Source organism: Micromys minutus (assembly GCF_963924665.1).
Source record: "Micromys minutus genome assembly, chromosome: 14".
Classification (NCBI taxonomy): Eukaryota; Metazoa; Chordata; class Mammalia; order Rodentia; family Muridae; genus Micromys; species Micromys minutus.
This window is the reverse complement of record NC_137983.1, coordinates 54,808,547-54,830,357: the sequence shown is the minus strand read 5'-3', so window position 1 is coordinate 54,830,357 and position 21,811 is coordinate 54,808,547. Positions and strand designations below refer to the sequence as shown.

Below are 21,811 nucleotides of genomic sequence, written 5' to 3'. Positions count from 1 at the left end.
GATCCTACGGCTCCTTTGTGGCCAGTTATTTTCCTTGTAGTTTCCCTAAATCTCTCGATTGTTACCTGTGACGTTGCAAAGCCACACGTTACTGTACAGGAGCATCAACAACAAACGGCTCGTGCAGCTGCAGTACATCTGTGCCTTAGTCAGCTGCTTCAGAGCTCCAACGTTAGGCACAGGAGGGACTTTGCATTACTTATATGAGAACCTCGAATTATGAGCCGAGAAAAGCTGATGGAAAACCAAATATGTTTTGTTTTATCCTCCTTGAGCGGGGGGGAATAAAAAGGGAAGACATAACTACCAGAAAGTAAGGCATGGTCGAGGAGAAAGTTTGGTGCGGATACAAGAAAGAACATAGCCAAGAGCAGGCACATGTGGGAGAGTTCAGGTTGAACGCGACCGTGAGCTGGCCCTCCGGACTGTAAAGAGTCAGGTGTGCATGTATGTGCCTTAGCAAGTTTACTTCGCGGGAGGTGAGAGAGGAGGGGTGGGGGGGTGAGAGGCAGAGAGACACAGAGACAGAGAGAGAAGAAAAAGAGACAGGAGAAGGGGAAAAAGAAAGGACAGAGGAGAGAAGGGGGGAAGAGGGAAGGAGAGAAAAGATAGGAAAGAGAAAGAAAAGACAAGACAAGACTCCTTGCTCTCCGAAGTGTGCTCAGACAGCAGCTGACTGGAAACGCGGAGGCGTATCTTACTGCGACCGGCCACCGTAGCGCGAGGGCGGAGCCAACTTTCTGCGCATGCCCAGAGGGGTGGACAGGTTGGCTTCGCGCTCCGGGGAGGAAGCCGGAGAACAGGTTATGTGGGGGCTGACGGGGGCATTTGCCAGGGACACCGCGCGCGAGCCGGAAGTGCAGGCTGCGCCAGCCGCGACACAGGAGCTCCGGGCTAGGCTGCGGCGACGGCGACCCCTTTGCTGGAGGAGGACGATGAGGAGCGGCGGGGGCGTCGCGGGGCCTCGCTGCTGCGCGGAGCCGGGTTCCGAGCCCGCGGCCGACTGCGCAGCCCGCCCGCGAGCCTGAGTGAGTGCGGCGGGGACGGGGACGCGGGCGTCTGGAGGCGGGCGGCCTCTCCGACCTCCTCACCCAGCAGCTCGGATCCGGGAGCCCGTGTCTCCCTCAGTCTCTCCCCTGCCTGGAACAGTCAGTGGGTCAGCAAACCCCGGGGTTGGGTCGGAGGGACGGGCGCGTTTGTAACAGGTGCAGACCTGCTAACCGCGCAGCTGCGAGCGACGGGGCACACTTGGAAGTCACTGGACCCGGAGTAGACTTTTACCACGGGTGTGAAGCGAGAATGCATCAGGGAGTGTGCTTGACTGAGCTGTCAACCTCAAATAAATCTAAAGCTCTTTTGCACTTGTTTACTGGGCAGCAGGAACCAAGTGGCCCACTGGCTTTAAGTTTGATTACTTGGGTTTTGCTTGTTTTGCTTTTGTCGGTCTGCCCTGTCTTCTGGCATGAATTAGTTCTTATGGGTGTGTGTGCTTAGACATGTTCTTTTCTAAAGCACTGCTTCATCTCACTGAGATTTAATGATTGTCCGTAGCATTATGTCACAACTGTGCTACCTAAGCTCTCACCCAGTTGAGCTGTGATTGAGTTGGATTTGTTCAGTGTGTACCTTTGGCCTCGAGGTCCATTGAAAGTGTACAATGGAGTAACAGAAGGTCACTGCCATCGAGGAATTCCCAGCCTCTGAAAGCGGGCTCATCACCCCCTTAGAAAATACTACCACATAAGTCGTCCCAGACTACAGGATGGAACTGGTGACACTGGGGACAAAGTCCAGGGAAAGCTTGCTCAAGATCTGTAGCCAGAGCTGGGTCTCAACAGAAAAATGAAGCTTCACCCTTAGAAACTTTACTTCATGCAGTAATATGTGACAGTCACGGCTGTGGTTTAACCAGGAACTGCAGTGCTTACTGAGGCCTACTTTGCTGTGATAATAAAATGCTTGGATTTTGTCTCCTAAGTGGCAGCATTTTATCACCACGTCTTAGCCACCATTTCAACTAAGTGCTTCATCCTGCTTTTGTGTATTAGGACATAGATATTCAGGAAGAGTAGGCGAGCTGAAGTCAAGCAGACTTCTGTGTGTACAGCTACAGGTAGCACTTGGCCTGCTGCCTTTACAGGAACATTGGAGGCTCTCCCAGACCAACAGGACAGAAACTCAGGCACTGGGCTGTCAGTCTTTGCTTCTCTGGTTCATTCATCCTCCAGAGTTACAGTGTCTTTCTAATAATAATAAAAAGGTTTTCCTGAGGTCCCTAAACCATCCCACATTAGAGTAGATCTGTAGCAAGCCCCAGTTCTTGTAATTAAGATGTTTGCGGAGTGGCAGGCTTCCTAATACCTTATTACAGCGCATGTCACTTAGTCTCACAAGGTCCTCTAACCTTTGCTTGTCAGCAAGGGCAACCTCCATTCAGAGTGAGCCTGGGTCAAGGACTTGTGTGAGATCTAATGTAAGAAAATAAATACCAACTTATGGTAATATCTAAAAACCTGTCCTGTTTACAATAGCCTATTGTTCTACAGTCTACCATGAGCATTTACGTTTTTATGGTTGAGTTTCTTTTTGATGTTTACCATTTTCTTACTTACAGATCTTTATGATCTCAGAACAAATTGTCATTGACCTCCCTGGTGACAGTCAGCTGTCATCCAAGTTTTTGTCTACGATGACTGCATTTTCTAAGCCTTTGTGGTTTCAAGAGGGAAAGCAGAGATGATACTAACTTCCACCTGGTAGGTTGGAAGTATTCCCTTCACAGGCTCCCAAGCTGTCTGGACCCTCCAGCCCTGCAGCATCTTCACAGGCTGATCCTGTTCATCTGTCCCCTAGGACTATTAAGACAAGTATTGATGGCATGTGGGTAACCATCAGGGAGATGGATGTCTTGTTCTGTGGTGTCTCCAGCACACCAAGAGGGAGCAGCTATTGGAGCAGCTATTGGCGTTTGCATGGCAGCTGTGCAGCTGGTAAAGCAAAGGCACTCTGTGTTCTGTGAAATGTGGTTGGAGTCTGAATGCCCGTGGAATAATTAATGAGCATCTTGAGGTTGTCCCTATGATGTTATAAACAGTGACCTATGCTCTCTGTTTTTAGTCCTCAGGTAGCTAAGCTTCTAATTCACAGGGAGTTCTCAGAGCTCTCTTGCTGTTGGTAGAATCAGTTAAAAATAAACTGTATCTTTTCTGTAACTGTACCAAATGTAAACTGTACCTTTTCCACTTTAAAATGCATTAAGTAGAGTAAATTTATTTGTGGGGTAGTTTTGAACTTAGCTCAGTTGGTCAGAGTGTGGAACTAATAAAATATAAACGTGAGCATGATAAAGAAATAGATCTGTTGAGTTTCCTCTCCTTGATACCACACTGACAGTTAAAATACATACACACCTCTGTCTGAGCTCCGTTACTCATGAATTGTTACTCTTTAGGGTAAAATGTTACTGGATAAAGAACCCACAGAACTTAACTGTTCCAATCTCCTCTCTGCTGGCCTGGCCAAGTATGTATTTAGATTATTCTGCATCCTTTGTGTTTCTATGAATAATTGTGCTAAGTGGTTAAAAATAAGTGGTACAGACAGCTGCTTACTGGAGAGTAAAGAGCCCTAGCCCTGCAGCTGGCTTGGACCTGTTTTAAAGTATTTGCTAAAGTTTTCCTTGATTTATTTTGTGATGGACAGGCAGTGATAGTTTGTGTTTTGCTATATTATGTGTGATTGTGACCTTTGATTTCTTTACTCTGCTCTGTAATTGCATGAATTTTCCTTAGGCAGGTGCAGTCATAAGTGTGTGTCTGCTTCAGGTGTGCTCAGCAGATCATGAGCCATGAAACAGAAAATCTGGGGCACATTGATCATGTTCAGCTTGCAAGTGTTAAGCAGCAGGATTCAGAGTGGCGTCATATGGCATTGTTCTGGGTCTTTATAAGATGTGTTGGAATCTAATAATCACTGCTTAGCTACAAAGCTGGGACGCTACCTGTGGCAATAGTATTTTTATTGGGGGTGTTTTGGTTGTCTAGCTTCCAAGTAAGAGACAGAGAAACCTGGCACTTTATTTACAAGCTGTAAGGCTAGAGTGGATAGGTTCTGAGCTTTTTAAACTTAATTCCAGCCATAGGCCTCTTGTTACTTGCTGTTGAAGTCTCACCCAGCTTGCTGTATTCCACGTGTGTCCTCAGGATGAGCCTCTCTTGGCCACATGCTCAGGGTCCATCCTGCCTAATGGCAACCTCTTCTTCCCTCTGACTTCTCTCTCCTCCCTCATGATCTCTCTCTGAGACCTCTCACTGGATTCTAAGTCCTGCCTGTTTGTCCTCTCTGGACGGTCATAGAGTTCAGCCTTTTATTAGGCAGTCAGGGATTATTGGGGAGCATTCTTTACGGCACATTGGTTAACACTTGCCCCAAGAATGGGTTGCAGTGTAGCTTCTGAGTACACATCTAAAGAATAGGCGTAACTTAGATATTGAACTCTGTGTTTTGAAGCACCAGCTTATGAGATAGTTAAATGTTCTGCTTCTTATTTTACGTGTACATGTGTGTCTATGTGAGATTATGTTTACTTTATGTATACAGGAGCCTGTGGAGACCAGAAGAGGAGTTGGATCCCCTAGGACTAGAGTTTGGAGCAGTATAACTGCAGAGCCATCTCTCCAGCTCCCAAATATATTTTCTTAGAAATAAAACCATTTGTATCTTTGAAGAGCAAACATGAGAAAGGTGATTCGGGTGATGAGTCAGATGAGCATTGCCAGTGTGTTTAGTGTACTAAGTGAGCTTTCCTTGAACCTCACTGGAGCACCTTAAGTACAAGCAGAAGTGTCAGGGCAGGGGTAGCAGCCCTGATAGCAGGGGTAGAAGCTAATGTGTCATAGAAGTCATGCTGAACTATAGCTTTCAAAGCCCACCCCTAGTAGGCCTACATCCGCCAGCCAAGCCCCAGGTCCAGAAGGTTCCACAGTCTCCTAAAATAGTGCCACCATCTGGGGAGTAAGTGCTGAAGCCAGTGAGGCTGTGGGAACATTGCACAGACAGGAAGTATCCAGAGCACTGGAGATGCTGAAGAGAGGCAAGTGGATTAAAGGTACTCACCAAGTGAGTACTGTAATTATTATGTGCATCCTGATCACAATTCTGATGCAGTGTAAGACATAGTTGACACTCCATGTTCATTCTCAGGGACAGTTCTCTTACAAGAAAACAAGCCTGTCTGCCCTGGCTTTGCATCATATACTCGCACATTTTGTTTCCCGGGAAATGCTCACTAACAGCAGTGCTGTGCCCAGGGATGCTCTATCTATAAAGCAGGAGCTATCTGTAATTGCTATTTTCTCATCCACATACAAGTCAAGCTTATTGTAGCAAGAAGTGTACTTTTTGATTGTGTCCTTATGGTTGGTGGCATTGATACTGTAATGCATAAATTCTAGTACATCATACTTTTTTGATCACAGTTAATGATTCAAGCAAAACACTTAGTGAGGAGGAACATGTGTTTAGCTTGGGTAGTTTGAGCTGTCAGTGAGGCGTCAGGTACTGGAGACCAGAGAGATGGAAAGAGCAGACATGCTAATGAGGACTAATTCATTCTGGAGTGTGCTGCAGTCTTGAGAATGAAACCACGTAGGGAAAAAGTGCTTGCTTCTGTTCTTGTAAACAATACCGAGAAAATTAGTGTTAAAAGGCAGAGAACTCTTGTGGCTTGCAGTTATAGAAGTTTGTTTGTTTTGTGCCTGCACAGGGCAATATACTGTGGAAGGGCCTAACTAATAAAGAAGACTGCATCCTCATAATGTCTGAACTTCCTTGTAACAGGCCCACTTTGTGAAGCCCCATGCCATCCCTAAGGATATTGGGGACAGCCACATCCAGACTGTACTAGCAGTATGTGAGCAGGCATTGGACAGAGCCTGCACAGTGAGAGAAAAAGTCTGAGGATGGTGGACATTGGAGCTGTTGACAGTGGTTGCCACCTTAATCAACTGGATATGGCCAGTGATGCTTGTTCTCCTGTCTTAAGAGCTCACTCAGACTCCCAGGCGTTTCATGGAGTTAGTCTGCCCCTCTCTGATTCCCAGGGAAATAAGCCTGAAGGTTAAACAAGCCCTAGTGATGCTTTTCAGAGACACACGATGCTTTCAGGCCGTATCTGACAACATGGCAAGGACAGCATTGAGAAAGATGAAACCAGGTATTCCCTTAGACAGGCTGACATCGCACAGCAATGATATACAAGAATGGCATGGAAGAGGTTAATGCTCAGTGTTGTGTTCTTCACAGTCAGGTCTAATGCTTCCTATCACACAACCCCAATGATGGTAAAAATCTCAACCGTGAATAAACCTTCACTTCTGAATGTTGAGGTGTTAACATATAGTTCATTCCAGCATGCAAAATAACTTGACCAATGATGACTCTTTTCTGGTGACACCTCATACATGTTTTGCCATGTGGCATACATACTTTGAGAAACAGTTGCTAACCTCAGTCATCCTGCATGACCAAGTCTTGGGTTAGCTGGGTGTTTCAGACTCAGCAGACCTAAATACTACAAGGTATGAGCCAAGGTCTGCATTATTCAGTGGTATTGGCTAGAAAGCCATGTTGGCACCAAGTGTTTCTTTCCCATTGGGAGCTCAGGTATAGTGGAAAGATGACACCAGAAAGGGAGTAAGTCCCACACAGTGTGGATGTTCCCTGTCTTGTTAACGGACCCAGTGCCCAGCAGAGGACCAGCTATTCCATTGTGGCAATCAAGGCATCCTGCTCAGAGAAGCCCTCACTTCAATTTGGCTTATCTGTAAGCCTTCACTGTCCTCATAACCAGGAAAGACCTCGAAATAGGATGCTTTTCACATCCAGACACAGTGCTACAAAGAAGCTCAGCTAATAGCCTGTTCTTCTCTGGTTTCCTGGGAAATAAGCCTGAGGGTGAACACAAACAAGGATCTCTGGTTAACCCTGTGTCCGATTGACAAACTAGAAACAGAGCGCTGGTCTAATGCTGACCATAGCTCTATGCAGTGGACGCAGCCCTGGCAGCATTCACGTCCATCGCCAGAACGCCTGGGCTGTGTGTGTGGCTAGTGCATCTCAAAGGGAGCTCGGAGTAAGTGGTTAATGACAGTGTCACTGAATTTAGAAGACTATAAGCTCTTCCTGAAATTACTTACACGAGAGTACCTTTGAGTTGGAGTAAGGCAGAGATTACATCAGGCTGGGTCCTGTGCATGTTCATTCCATTAATCTGTCTAAAAAAATTGAAGTTTGATTGGTCTTCTTCAAAATGGGCACTGTGATGTATATGTAAATTGCATTATCCTCTAAGTGACTTCTGAGGAAGGTTTGTGGAAGGAAGTTTATTAATTACTATTTATCAGTTATGCAGTCAGGCAGATGGCCTGAGTACCCACTGCTCGGGGTAGGCCTCAGTTTTAGCAAGCTGATGATCTTAAAACATTACTGGATTATTGATAGGGATTTTAGTTTTAGGGCATAGGCATGAGGGACACAATGCTTAGACAAGAGAAGGGCACAGGGCTGTAGTAGCTGAGGATTGTAGCTGTAGAGTAGCTTAAATAGATGTAAATATGAGTTTAAATTACGTAATGTACTTGTTCTGTGTATGTTGGGCTTTCTATTTCCCCTTAGAAGTTTCTCTTTTCTTTAATAAGAACTTTGATTTGAAAAGTAAGTCATCTTAATTCAATTGCAAGTATACTTTTTATAGTCATGTGTTTTTAGATTTTTATTGTTTTATATGTACTGAGTAAATTTTAATATTGACAGTTAGCTTGAACCAAACCAGGAAACTGTAGAGCCAAAAATATTCATTATAGGGCAAATGGAATTATCACATCTATGACATTATAAGTGCTTTTATTCATTTTATTGCTGACCAGTCTTACTTAGGAATTATTTTAAATCTCATTTTATTGAAGTGAGTGTTCAGACAAGAGCTAGGTGACAATTCTGGAGGCACTTAGTAAAACTAAGTGGGACAGTAGGGTTTCAGTTTGCTTTTCCTACTAAGGTAGAGTGGAATTAGATGACAGATGGGGAGCTTATTCAACAGAGGCTTGAGGGTAGTGGGTGGCAGTGTGCTTTGCCTACTGGGTCACCTAAATGAGCTTCGAGTCTTTCATTGTTAGCCACTTATCAATGACACCTCTGTCAGATGAGTAGGTGGGCTATTTTATTTAATAAAATAACAAAGATTTTGACTTTTAAAACAAATCTTAATGCTATCTTATCAAATTTTGCAGTACTCTAATATGCATGTTTGTGTCATTCTAAACCTTTTAAATCAATTTTTGGGTCATAGTTAAATTTGTCACCATCATTTCCTGTTACTTTACAGAGCTGGAGATCAAACCCCAGGCTTACATGTCCTAGTAGGTGGCTTATCACTGACCTAGATTTGCTTTCTCCACATTTTTATATTTCATATAAAGCTAAAGCCTAAGCTCACATGACCATGTGTCTTCAGACTTGACTGCTGCATGTGAACTGTTGACAGGAGAGAGAACATAAAATAACCAAGGCATGCCGTGCACTGGTCTGTACCCTGTGGTTCTGCTTTGGCCAGCCAGATTTAGAAACCTGCTGTGCTTGGGGTTTTTTTGTTTGTTTGTTTTTTTTTAAGTTTTATTTTTATTTGACCTCCAATGCTTTTTTTCCTGTAATAAAGCTTGCAACAACTGGATGGCAGTGTTTATTTATGGGAATCAAATAAAAAAAGGATTATGCTGTTGTTTCATGTTCAAAATGATTCATTTGAATAAAGTTCACCCGTGAAGACTGAGGGCAAGAGGAATTCAGTTGCCTAGCATGCCTACCTGGGTTTAGTTTAAAACTGAACATAATGGTAGGAGCCTGTAATCCCACACCAGAGATGTAGAGTCAGGAGGATCAGAAGTTCAAGATCATTCTTGACAATATGAAGCAATGTAAAAGCTCATCTATGAAATAATAGACTCTTTCGACCAATCTATAAGATAATTTTTGGCACCCCTTCCCTTCCCCCTCTCTCCACGTGCTCATGGCCGGCCTCTACTCCTCTATTCCTCTCTTCTCTTTCTCTCTGCCTCCACTACCCTCTTAACTCCCCCATGACTTGAATAAACTCTGTTCTGCACTAAAAAAAAAAAAATATATATTTTTAGCAGTCATTAAATACTCTTGGTAGCTTATTAGTACATTTTAAAGCATTTAAAGAAACTTAGAAACTGCCTCAGTTTTTTTTTTTTTTTTCCATTTTTGATGATATCCTTAAACTTTATTTCTGAGATACAGTCTAAGTGGCTACTACTGGCCTCAAACTGAAGTTCCTCCTCATCTAGTTCCAGTTCGAGCTGGTAAACTTCGAAACAAAACTACCTCCTAGCAGAGTGCCTTCTGGTGGGATGTCGTTTTATGGGAGTTACTTGTTTCGGGGCTGTGTGTTACTGTTGTGTCTAGCATGTCCTCGTGTTACTGTTGTGTCTAGCATGTCCTCGTGTTACTGTTTTGTCTGGCATGTCCTCGTGTTACTGTTGTGTCTGGCATGTCCTCCTGTTACTGTTGTGTCTGGCATGTCCTCGTGTTACTGTTGTGTCTGGCATGTCCTCGTGTTACTGTTGTGTCTGGCATGTCCTCGTGTTACTGTTGTGTCTAGCATGTCCTCCTGTGTCTTTGATCCCTGGTTCTCAGGACCTGTGCATTCATAACAATTTGACCTTGTTGGTACCAGTTCTTTTGCTAACCATGACTGACCTCACTGAGGAGCATAGAAGCGTGTTATGTGCTGCATTGAATTTCTCACAGCATTTGTAATCAGATTTGTTTTCATTTTGATATCAAAGATTAAGTTTTTTTTTTCTGAAAATAATACAATATTAGAGTTTATTGCCTTGGATTGGTTTTGGTAAGTTAAAACCTTGCCAGTCTCCTACGTACAGTTTACCCAGGACAAGTATGTGTGGATTAACCATCCATATTCTTGTGATCCTGTTTCTTTGGCCCCTGGCTGTTACTTTTGAAGGTGTATCAGAGTGTATGTAGATTTTTTAAGAAAGGGGTTTGAAAGAACCGAGGGTCGGAGGGGCTCCAAGAAGAATGCTGCCTCCTGACTTGTTGTAGAGCTAGGATGGCAGGCAGAGAGCCAAGCCTCCATCTCCTCATGTGTAAAGCTGGGAATGACACTTAAGCCCTGTTTGTTGTTTTGTTTTGTCAAATCACTGAGAATGCATGAGTGATATCTGGACGCAGATAGGCACCATTTCACAGTGGATGGGTGTGATGACCGTGGTTCGTGACGGCAGTTGGGGAGATGTAGAATGGGACTAATGGAGTTGTGACAACCCAGAGCGATGAAGCCCCTGGGTACCGAGTGCATTTCAGGACGGATCTTACCTTTGGAGTAGAGGTGCTTGCTGAATCACTGGTTCTCTCTGTCTTCTAGGATACTTACGAGGAGCTACCATGGAAAAGTCCTGGGTGCTGTGGAGCTTCATTGAAAGATGGCTACTGGCCTTGGCGTCCTGGTCTTGGGCTCTCTGCCGCATCTCTCTCTTACCTTTGATAGTGACCTTTCATCTGTATGGAGGCATTATCTTACTTTTGTTAATATTCATATCAATTGCAGGTATCTTATATAAATTCCAGGATGTCTTGCTCTACTTCCCAGAACAGCCATCTTCTTCCCGCCTTTATGTTCCCATGCCCACGGGTATTCCCCATGAAAATATTTTCATCAGAACCAAAGATGGAGTGCGCCTGAATCTGATCTTGGTGAGATACACTGGAGACAATTCCCCCTATTGCCCCACCATAATTTATTTTCATGGAAATGCAGGCAACATAGGCCACAGGTTACCAAACGCACTGCTTATGCTGGTGAACCTCAAAGTGAATCTCGTGCTGGTTGACTACCGGGGGTATGGAAAAAGTGAAGGAGAAGCCAGTGAAGAAGGACTGTATTTGGATTCTGAAGCTGTGCTAGACTATGTGATGACTAGACCTGACCTCGATAAAACAAAGGTTTTCCTTTTTGGCCGCTCCCTGGGAGGAGCAGTGGCCATTCACTTGGCTTCTGAGAATTCTCACAGGATTTCAGCCATCATGGTGGAGAACACGTTCCTAAGCATACCACACATGGCCAGCACTCTATTTTCATTCTTCCCAATGCGTTACCTTCCTTTATGGTGCTATAAAAACAAGTTTCTGTCCTACAGAAAGATTTCCCAGTGCAGGATGCCTTCTCTCTTCATCTCTGGCCTGTCTGACCAGTTGATTCCGCCCGTGATGATGAAACAGCTCTACGAGCTCTCGCCATCCCGGACTAAGAGATTAGCCATTTTCCCAGATGGGACGCACAATGACACATGGCAGTGCCAAGGCTACTTCACTGCACTGGAACAGTTTATCAAGGAAGTGATCAAGAGTCATTCTCCCGAAGACATGACAAAAACGGCATCCAATGTCACCATCATCTGATGCCAGCGGCTTGATGGGAGTCTTGGGTTTCAGTGTGGAGAATGGTGATGGTTTTTCTGGGTGTGTGTTCATACCGGTCTGCCTGCGGTGACTCTGAGCTTTGGAAGGCCCCAGCACTCCATTCTGATGATCCTGTAGCTTTCCAAAATTTCAAACTGGGCTTCTTAAGAGTGCTTGACATTCCCATCAGAACTCCAGCCTGGTGAAATACCCTGACCTTTAGTTTAACATGATGGTTTGATAGATGTCATCCACAAGTTTCTTAGTGGTTAAGTGGTAAAATCTAAGTTGTACTCAGATGGAGATGGGAACAAGAAACCTTCAGGTGTCTGTCACACCTGTAGTGAATGTTGGGACAATCACGGTAAGCAAGCAAGTGCTGCTGTGTTTTCACCTTAAATATTAAGATGAAGTGCATGGTGGTGTTTTATTCTTGACTTATGCAATGCGACATTTTTAATGTAAATAACACTAGTCACATGCCAATGTATATGGTTTCCTGGGTTATATCTATTTTTATGTAAACTCTATTTTGTTTCGGTGAGGAATGAGTGTGAGGCCTGTGAGCAGATTCCATGTTCTGCTGCTACTGAGATCCGGCTTTTTCCTAATAATAAACAGGACCTTTTTCCAATATAGATGTACTGTGTTTTTGTTAGGAGCTGTCTGGATCGTGGCTAGTAGGATAGGAAGTTAGCATTTTACTGCAGCTTTCTTTGTATATTGAACGTTTTAATGTTTGTGATTTTAGTTGCAAACAAAATTTTAGCCTCTGTCAGTTTGTGAATCTTCAGCTAAACAATAACATCCACAGCAAGGGCTAGAAATAGCCGATGGTTGAGTGAGGATAACTCAACACGTGTGCATACAGCCTTATGCAATGCTTTCATCTGAGTGAAGTCCCAGTACCTAGGATGTGCCTGACCTGACAGGCAAGCATCATTTACTGAACTCTTTGCAAGTAAATTTCAAAATGAAAGAAAAACAAAAAAGCAAATAACCAAGTATGGCTTAATATTCCAGTTCTGGAAAATGGGCTATATAAAGGGGCAGTGTAAGGGAAATGTGTCCGTTGTTACTGGTGGGATTGAAGGATTTCAGAGCCTTCCCCCAGCCTGTTACACATGGAGCAACGAAGGAGCTGTAGGTGGGAAGTACTTACAAAGTGAGCCCTTTGAAGCCTGGAAACGTCTGGTAACACTCCAGTCAGGGTGGAGCCTGCCCGGTCCTTTCCCACAGTCTTCACCAGCTCCAGCCCATGACTGCAGATAGCTTAGCCGTATTTATTGACCTTCCACAAGCAGCTAGAGCACAGTAATAATGAGTCAGTAGTCTTGACCTTAATGTAAAACTGTCCATATCCGTAGGGCTAGAAATACTTTTGCCAGGTAGCTTTCTTAGCCTTCATTTTATGCCAATGCTTGGAAAACAATAATGTATAGCAAGTATAATTTCTACAGAATGATGCTTTTCTATAAATTATTAATTGTAAAGAGTCTTGTTTTTTAAAGAGTTGATAACTCGTCGTGGAGGGTGTATTTTGTATGTGTAAATTCACCACAATTAAAGGCTGCTTTTCATCTTGTCAATCTTTGCTGTAGAATGGCGATCCTGAATGCCAGTCTTCCGAAAGGGCCATATGTAGCTACAGCCAGAATGTGGACCTGAGCGGTCGGGGCATACCTGTTAGTTTTTACATTTACAGAGTGCTGTATTGAGTCTGTTTTTACTAGTTCACCAGTTTGCTGTTTGTTCATCCACTGAAATGGGACAGCTGTTCCTTCCTGGCTGTCTTCTCTCCTGCTTTCTATCTCGCGTTTGCTTCTGGGACTTAAGGGGTGGAAGAAGAGCACTCAAGTGTACCACCCTGCTCTCCTAGGGAGAACGCCTCACCTCAGCAGAGACAGAACTGTGTTTAGGGATGTAGAACAGCTCTCATTACCAGCTATGTGTTTGCTATGGTTGCTTTAGATGAGTAGGGATAGAAAACAAAGTCATACTTTCAGGGGCCATGACGTACCCTGGCATCATCTCTGAAGACTCTGATTTGGTCTCTGAAACATGGCAACTGCAGGAGTCACTCCTTTGCTTCTCACTCATCATTGGAGGGAGTGGTCACGGTCTGCCAATTTCTGGTTCACTGAGAAATGGATAAATAATCTTAAGTTATGCAGCTACTCTGAATTTAGAAACACTAAAATTATCCTAAACAGGACAAGATAAACTTACTTAGAAAAAACATCTTAAATCCCATACTTTAAAGAATAATAGTGAGATTTAGGAGAAACTTAATGAGAAAAAAAATCTTAAATTCTGTATTTTAAAGAATAATAGAGAGCAGGACTAAGGGTGGAAAGGATCCTGTGGAGAATATGGCATACTAAAAGAAGAAAGTGTTTGTTACAGAATAAAGGACACCAGCAGACTAGAAACCACTTGACAGCAGTTGGTGACTCCATTCTTAAATTACAGGTAGAAATGCTTAATTGATAAGGTGGATGAACAAAACAATTTTAGATCAAAGCCCTAAAACAAGGTTACCCTGTGCCTCATAACTGTCTTAAGGATGTGACTGTGGTGACACAACCATTAAATGTGGCTACAAAATGGGTCACTCAACAGCTTATGTTAGCTGGATACACTTACGGGTGAGCTGGAGACACTTAATGTTGAGGCAGATCATGGTTCTGGTGACATCACTGGAGCAATGCCATATGTGTCCCTGAGGTTCACACCTACTGATGCTTGCCCTTCTATTGGGTTTGGCTTGGGTTGGAGTAGACCTGGTAGAGGTGGTTAAAGCTATCTTGGATAATTTTCACATGAATTTCATATCAGATAACCTGCATATCAGATATTTACATTATGATTCATAACAAAAATTATATTTATGAAGTAGCAACAAATAATTTTATGGAGGGTTTTAACAGCATGAGGGAACTGTATTAAAGGGTCACAGCATTGGGAAGATTGAGAATCATTGATCTAGGCCATCATTGACATGCCTGAGCCCTCTGATCCCTCAAGCCTTTTTCCTATCGTGTTTGATAATTATATATTTTAAAGAGAACTGCAAAGAAAAATTAGTCATAAGTAACTCTTTTGGAATGTCTACTTAAACTTAGGTATTGTCATGTGACTCAGGTAAAGTTAGAATTGACACAGAACAGGGGTCTATTTTTAGCTTGCTAGAGTAGAAAATGCAAAACTGTATTCTCACTGCATATGCACCTTCCTTCCCCTCACTGGAAGTTCTGCTGCCCTTTGTGGCTGGCAGGTGATCATCCCATTCTAGTAAACATTTGCCAATGACACAGATATACCTCCATTTATATTTTGTATTTTTAAAAAGTAGATTAAAGATAGGACTGTATAACCCACACTTTTTGACAAAAAGTGCAATGTAAACATTTATCGGGTGTGTGTACAACATAATATCAACTTATATCCGTACAAGATGATCTAAAGTTCATCTTCAATATAGGAGCATTCACTATGAAGTCAATCCAGTTTCATAATCTGAGCCATAATTTTGTTATTGCCATATTTTCTTTGAAATAGTAATAAAATTTTATAGCTCAAATTCTAATTCCTCTTAACTATGCGCTAACTATGGCAAGAAAACATTTGTGGGATTTAGTGGTTGGTTTTTGGTTCTTTCTTTTTTTTTTTTTTTTTTTTTTTTTACATTTCTCTTAAGATATACTTTCTATTTTTCTGTACTGACATGCAATAAATTGATACATGAACAGCTTGATTAATGTCAGATAGTTTGTATTCAGTCTTTTTAGAAATTCTATTCATGTAAAGTCTATCTTAGGACGTTAAGTTATATAATAGTTCAATAAAACCATGAGTTTCACTGAAAGTAGTGAATCTTATTCTAATCGTGTGGATGAAAATGTTTGCATTCCCGTTTCCCATGAGTGTGGCAGTCCTTCACGCATTTGATTTAGGCTGATATCAAAAACATTTTCTACATATGAACTGTTGTTGAGTTCCTAAGCCCCAAACATCTCTTCCGTCACATTGATGTTGTTGGCTGTCTCCTTGTCTTCAGACTTCATAAAGTACTTTCTAAGAAATGTTTATGGCTGTTTTCCTCCCATTTGTGTTTTAGTTGGTGACTAGATGATTAAAACAGTCTCACACTTAGGCATTATGGGTCTGTAACTTGCTTTCCCTAAAAAGACGCTTGTATTTGAGTAGTGTCCACCCAAGATGGATGACTGGAAGTGCATGGCATGCCTTAATCCGTCTTAAGGAAGCATCAGGATGAATCACGTCTTGCCTTGAGAAAATATGATGGAAGCCTGCGCTCCTGTGCTGCCAAAGATACCCAGCCTGGACTCAGAATGTAGAAGACTTTGCATCACTGCTTTGAACACTTCATATTTAACTCTGCAACTCTTCCTTAACTTCCTGCAACATTCTAGAAAGTTAGGAAACGGATAGAGCTGGTTTACTGAGGGATAGGGATGGAGAAGATGGGGCTTGAAAGCTTAGAAACGAGGACTGAGTGTTAATGGGCTCTTGTCATCAAGCCTTCTTCGTAAGGTCTTACAGCAGGGGAGTAACTTGGCTTGGGGTACTCGCAGAAAGGTTTCCCCCCAGCACATCCCCCGTCACTCAGCCTCAATCTAGAATACCTTTGCTAATTACTCAGTGAGACACCTTGAAAAATGATAGCCATGTTGGAATAGATGCTGAAATTTGAATCTCAAATGTACTCACTAGATCACTCTAAGGAATCGCCCAGAGCTGGAATTTAGAAGTTAGTGACAAACTATTAAGTTACATGTGTGGCTTCTTGCAGAGGACCAGCCGCTCAACAACCCTCATGTTTTCCTGATTCTCTTATAATGACTGAAGTGGAAGAGTGACTGAGACGTTCTAAATGCTTCCTGATCACTTGAGAACCAACTTGTCGCATCCTCTCCACAGTTGTGCTGTACCAGGGCTGAAGTTATACCTGACATTTATTGACACCTTATGATCAATATTTCCATTCCGTCATTTTTAAAAAGATCTGTATTTCACATGTATGGGTGTATTACCTGCAAGCATGCCTGTCTATGGACCGTGTGTATAGTGCTCACTGAAGACAAAGGAGGGCATCCGATCCCTTGAAACTAGAGTTCTAGGTGTTTGTGAGCTGCCAAGTCGGTGCTGGCAATCAAATCTGGGTTTTCTGGATAAGCAACAAGTCTCCTTAATCATTTAGTATGTCTTCAGCTGCTGTTTTGCCATTCTTGTAACTGAAGGGTCTACAACTCAATCCTAACGTTGAAGGATACCGCTCCACCCTCTACCATGGGTATTCAGTGGCTGCATCTCAGATTAAAGGCCACCTTTCCTGTCGGCTCCTTTATAAAGTGTGAAAGAGTGTTTCAAGCCTCACTCAAACCTGGTGCTTGTCTCAGAGTAAGTGCCTCGGAGACCCTGACTCAGTTTTGTTGAAGCTCAGAGCATGGATTTTCTCTTTTTGAATGTCCATCACGTTCAACCTAATGTTGGATGTACTCCATTGTATACTTGTTTTCCATTTCCTCCTGCAACAGCTATTTTTCTCCTGACCTGACAGCTGATTTCTGCTTATGGCACCTAGTAGGTCCTCAGCTGCTACTAAGCCAACCCCCAACACCACAAGGAAGGAAGCACAAAGAAACAATTGGTATAAAAATTCATTTCATAGAGATTGGAACCTAGAGCAACAGCCAACAACAAGTCTGGAAGTGACACGCATACACACACATTTTACATAGAAATGTTGGAGATTCCCTCGTGTGATTAAATTTTCAGGAAATCCTGCTAGGTCTATCTTACAGATGAGAAAAAGACAAAAGCAGAATATGCCAAGGAAAAGCCAGAGCTTGTGAGATGGACACTGGTAGGCAGATGTTAATAAGGCTACAGAGGAAATCAGAAGGGAGGGCACACTGAAGGAAGGTTGTAGAGGGAAAAGCTGGTGGGCTGGAAAGCCCATGAGACATCAGTAAGCCTAGTAGGCAGTATTGATCGGGAGCAGGGCCACTAGAGGAAGATGAAAAGGTGATACATATACCAGTGCTAGTCATTGTGGCCCAACCTGGAGTTCTTTCTCTCTGTACTTGTGGTTCTTGTAACATTATCACCATCAATTTTAAAACGTGTAAATGTCACCTGCTGGCATTTTCCTGAGGTGAATTTGGGCATGGCATTATAAAAATGCACAAGAACAAGATACAGACTGGGGCAGCAAGGGTGGGGAAAAGGGTTTGTAATCTTGAGAGTCAGGACTGTCGAACCCTGCACATTGGTTGGGCTTTCCTGGGTGTACCAACACCTCATTTTTCAGTAGATGGTTTTAGAAAGGGGCTTTAGGAGGTAATTAGGACAAGGAGGAACTGGGTTTGATGTGCAGTGGAAAAGAGCTGGCTAGTCCTCTGCCTTCTGGAAGCTTAGAGGAGGGCTAGCTGTCTTCAAGCCCAGCAGTACCCTCAGTAGATGATCTTTCACCTTGACTTTGGACTTCCAGGCTTCCAGAATGGTGAGGAATGAAATACTTGCCTTACCCTCCTGGTCTGGAGTCCTGTTCCAGGAGCCCACCATGGTAAAGGTAATTCAGCATTGGAATTTTTACTGAGTAGACCTGTAGATCAGTGAAAACTGACTTTCCACTGAAGTCCCTCTCTATTTCAACTCTCACCAGGACTTAACATTTGGGTATCTTGTGAGTTAGTCACTAGCATCTTGAGTTTCAGACAAGAAGTGTATATCTGGTTCATAAAACATATTTTACAAGGTTTATAGATATGGAAACAATTTCCTTTTCTCAAGTAGGTAAGTAAGATTCCATAAACAGTGAATGAACAGACCCTCATATAGGAAGTGCGCCACTGCATGGATCAGTCATCAGAGGTGTGAATGTCTGCATCTTCCAGCACATTTGCCAGGGACAAAGGTCTTGCATTCAGTGGTCTTTGAGTCACCATCTTGTTTCAAAGCTCATGAATACCACAGTATACAGGTCAGAGCTAAGTATAAGAGTAAAAATCATAAAGGCCATAGCCCAGTGTAAACAGTAATTATGCTTATTAAAGCAGAGTCATTCAAACAAACATGGTTAGGAATAAAAATCACTAGTGCTGAATTCACATAACAATTTTACTAGAATACAAGATGGGTAGTGGCTTCTGTGCTTCATAGTTTCAAAGGAGAAGTCTCAGATTCTGATTTTCTATGCAAATTTACTCATGTAAATTTTGTATACAATCATGTTTTGTCTTTTAAGGGGAGTAAATAACATTCCCTCTGGTGGCATACTTTATTTCCCTTTCTAGAATAATTATTCTTGCTTATATCTTCAAACTTAAGAAAATAGGTCACTAGGTAGCTCACTGCCTTCTACCATGTGACTAAGACTGAAAAGTGAGGCCAGAAACCTACCATGTACTTCTGAGAACCAATCTTACCAGCTTCATTAAGAAGCAGATGTCTGCAAAGTACGTTCTACTGAGAAACAGAAACTAGCCAAAACAAGGAAGTAAGATGTTGGAATGTGAGGCTGAGCTGTCCTGTGGAGCTTCATGGATTTCTACTTCCTGCTTGAGCCTCAAATTGTCAGACTGTATGAGGAGCCCATAGGTCCTGTCTCACTTCCTTATTCTGTACACAACTTTTTACTATGTTCTTTCATATTTTTTAACTTTTATTAACTTATAGACAACTATATGTTTGTTTTTATCTCTTTGACAAAGTAGTGGAGAAGAGCTAAGGAGCAACAGCTTTCTTGGGCCCATGGTTTGAAAGTCTCAGTCTATGGTTGCTCACCTTCCAGCACTGGGAAACAGCTTTAACATGTCCTGGGACAAGAAAGATCCTCAAAACCTACTCCTCTACTAGACCTTGCCTCCCAATGACCAGTTCATCTTTGAGTTCAGTGACTTATGCGTTGATGAGGTTGACACCCTCATGATCCATCATTTTTTAACATACCAACAAACCTTCTACAGAGGACATTTTATGAGAGATACTGCAGACCACAACAAACAATGAAAAGTAGCTTCTCCTCAGTCATACCTCACCTGTCAACTTAGTGATCAGTCACCCACAAGCTGTACGTGTATACTAAATTCAGCCCCTAAAACCAAGAAATATAAATGCATTATTGCCATTGAATTTTCAGCTCCCTTTCAAATCTCTATTTCTGCATAATGTCTTTTATAGAAAAAGGATTTGTGATATATTTACATTGACAGGTGAGCCTTGGTTTTCCAGTTGGGTGGATAACGGCCCCAATGCAGTTTCCAACCCTGGCCATCTGTATCAGCCTGGTGAGAACAGCTGTGGCAGAAGTGGTTAAAAACTGACTTGGGAAGATTATCCTGGACTGATTGACCCCTGAACCCAGAGAACGCAGAGATAGCATACACAGGAGGGTGGGGTGAGATGGGGATGGGAACTAGTGACCACTCGATGATTTGATTAAAATCTTCAAATGGCACTTAGGCCTTCTGCAACACCAGGGATTATCAGACACGTAGCATCGAGTTTGGGGTTAGAGGCCAAACATTACAAATGCTGCCATCATAGGTGCCAGCACAGATGACCTGTACGGGTCTGTGTGCAGCAAAGTTCTAAAGTGAGGCAGTGACACAGGACACTTTCCCTGGGGTTACTACATCTTAGGACCCAGCATCTTCACCCTTTCACCGTGGGCCTGACACAGTAGACACTTGCAGAGTTTCAGTCACAGATTGGGACTCGTGAAGCATCCATTCGGTTTCCTGGACTAAGTAGGTACCTGGTTCTCAGTCTGTCTAGCGCACAGATAGCCACAGTGGGACTACCCAAGCCACTTGTGTAGTCCGATCTAATGAGACTTCATGTATGACATGTATATTCTACAAGTTTATTCATTTAGAAAAACAGCAGTCTGATACAGTGAGCAAAGGGATAAAATGGCCAAAATCATGGAAAGTCCTGCGTTCGTTTGGGGGTAAGGATTGCAGCTACTGGTTTATAAAGTTCCTGGGAACTCACAGAACTGGAAGGAGGAAAGCCTGCAGCCCCAGAGAAGAAGACTCATAGCATCACTCTGGACTGAGACAGGAAATTCTCCCTCTGAGCTGAGGTGGTGGTTACCTGTAACCCCAGCACTCGGGAGGCAGAGGCAGGTGGGTTGGATCTCTGAGTTTTAGGCCAGCCTACAGAGAGAGTTCCAGGACAGCCAGGAATGTGCAGAGAAACCCTGTCTTGCAAAAGAAAAGAAGAAAGCTGACCCACACAGAGGTTCTGTAATTGACATAGGAAGGGCCGGGGCAGAAGCAGGATGGGTGGCTGGGAAGCCTCTCTCTGGAGTCCTTGCTGCTGTGCACCCTTGTTTCTGAGATTCTCTTCCTAAGCTTACAAGGGAAGGCAGCAAGAGGCTAAACCATGGCAGCCTGAGGGTTAGACAAACGGTGACTAGGCTAAGTGCCCAATGGCCTGTGATGAAAGATAAACAGATGTTGAGGTACCAGCCCCCCAACCAGCCTTCCAGACCAGGAAAGACTAAAATGAATGAAGCAGTGCCTGAATGTCAGCAAGCCCAGCCACAGTCTGCTGACAAGGTGTGTCCATACCTGTGAAACAAATGCCATCCATGGGGAGGTTGTGCTTCAGCTCCTAGCACTTTGTGTGTGTCTGTGTGTGAGTGAGAGAGAGAGGGAGAGAGAGAGAGAGAGAGAGAGAGAGAGAGAGAGAGAGAGAGAGAGAGAGAGAGAGCATTTAAAGAGCCCCCAGTGTGGCCTTAAATCGATCTCTAGCACGTTCTTCTTGTTTTCCTGTCAAGAGGAGCAGAGATTTCGGGTTCACTGGGCTTTATGACACTCCATTTCTTCTTCCACTGGGGAGCTGTTAGCTTCCTTGTCCAGCAGCCAGATGCAGTTCAGTCTCAAGCACGGAGCTTATCTGACTTGCACATTAATTATCCTTTATTACAGCATTCAGTGTCCCCTTTTCCCTTCCTTAGAAGCCATGTGGCTCCAAGTAGACAGTTCTTAAGAGCGTAGTGAAGGGAAAGCACCTTCGATAAACTTGTCTGGAGTGAGCCAGTCTGAACCCCAAGCTGTCCCCAGCCGCTGAGTTAGAGGCCTCACATCTCCCACACACAGGACTGTATTGAGATAGAATAAAAAAGCTTACAAAAACTGAAAGTGAAATGCGGAAGGCAGATTGAGCAATCAATGGAAAGCCAGAGCCAGAGAACCTACTTCAGGGTAGCAAAAGATGCAGAAGAGAGAAAGTCAGGAGAGTGCTCCTGGGGGAGCCCAGCCCTGCCATGCTCTGA

At 43.4% G+C, this 21,811-nt stretch overlaps 1 protein-coding gene across 1 annotated transcript; it reads left to right on the top strand.

The window, feature by feature from the left end:
• Positions 1 to 788: 788 nt before the first annotated feature.
• ABHD13 (abhydrolase domain containing 13) lies at positions 789 to 13,803 on the top strand. Its single transcript, XM_080928800.1, has 2 exons — positions 789 to 1,028; positions 10,466 to 13,803. Exon 2 carries the CDS (start codon positions 10,486 to 10,488, stop codon positions 11,497 to 11,499), a length of 1,014 nt encoding a protein of 337 aa, XP_080784926.1. The 5' UTR covers positions 789 to 1,028; positions 10,466 to 10,485; the 3' UTR covers positions 11,500 to 13,803.
• The last annotated feature ends 8,008 nt before the right edge of the window (positions 13,804 to 21,811 follow it).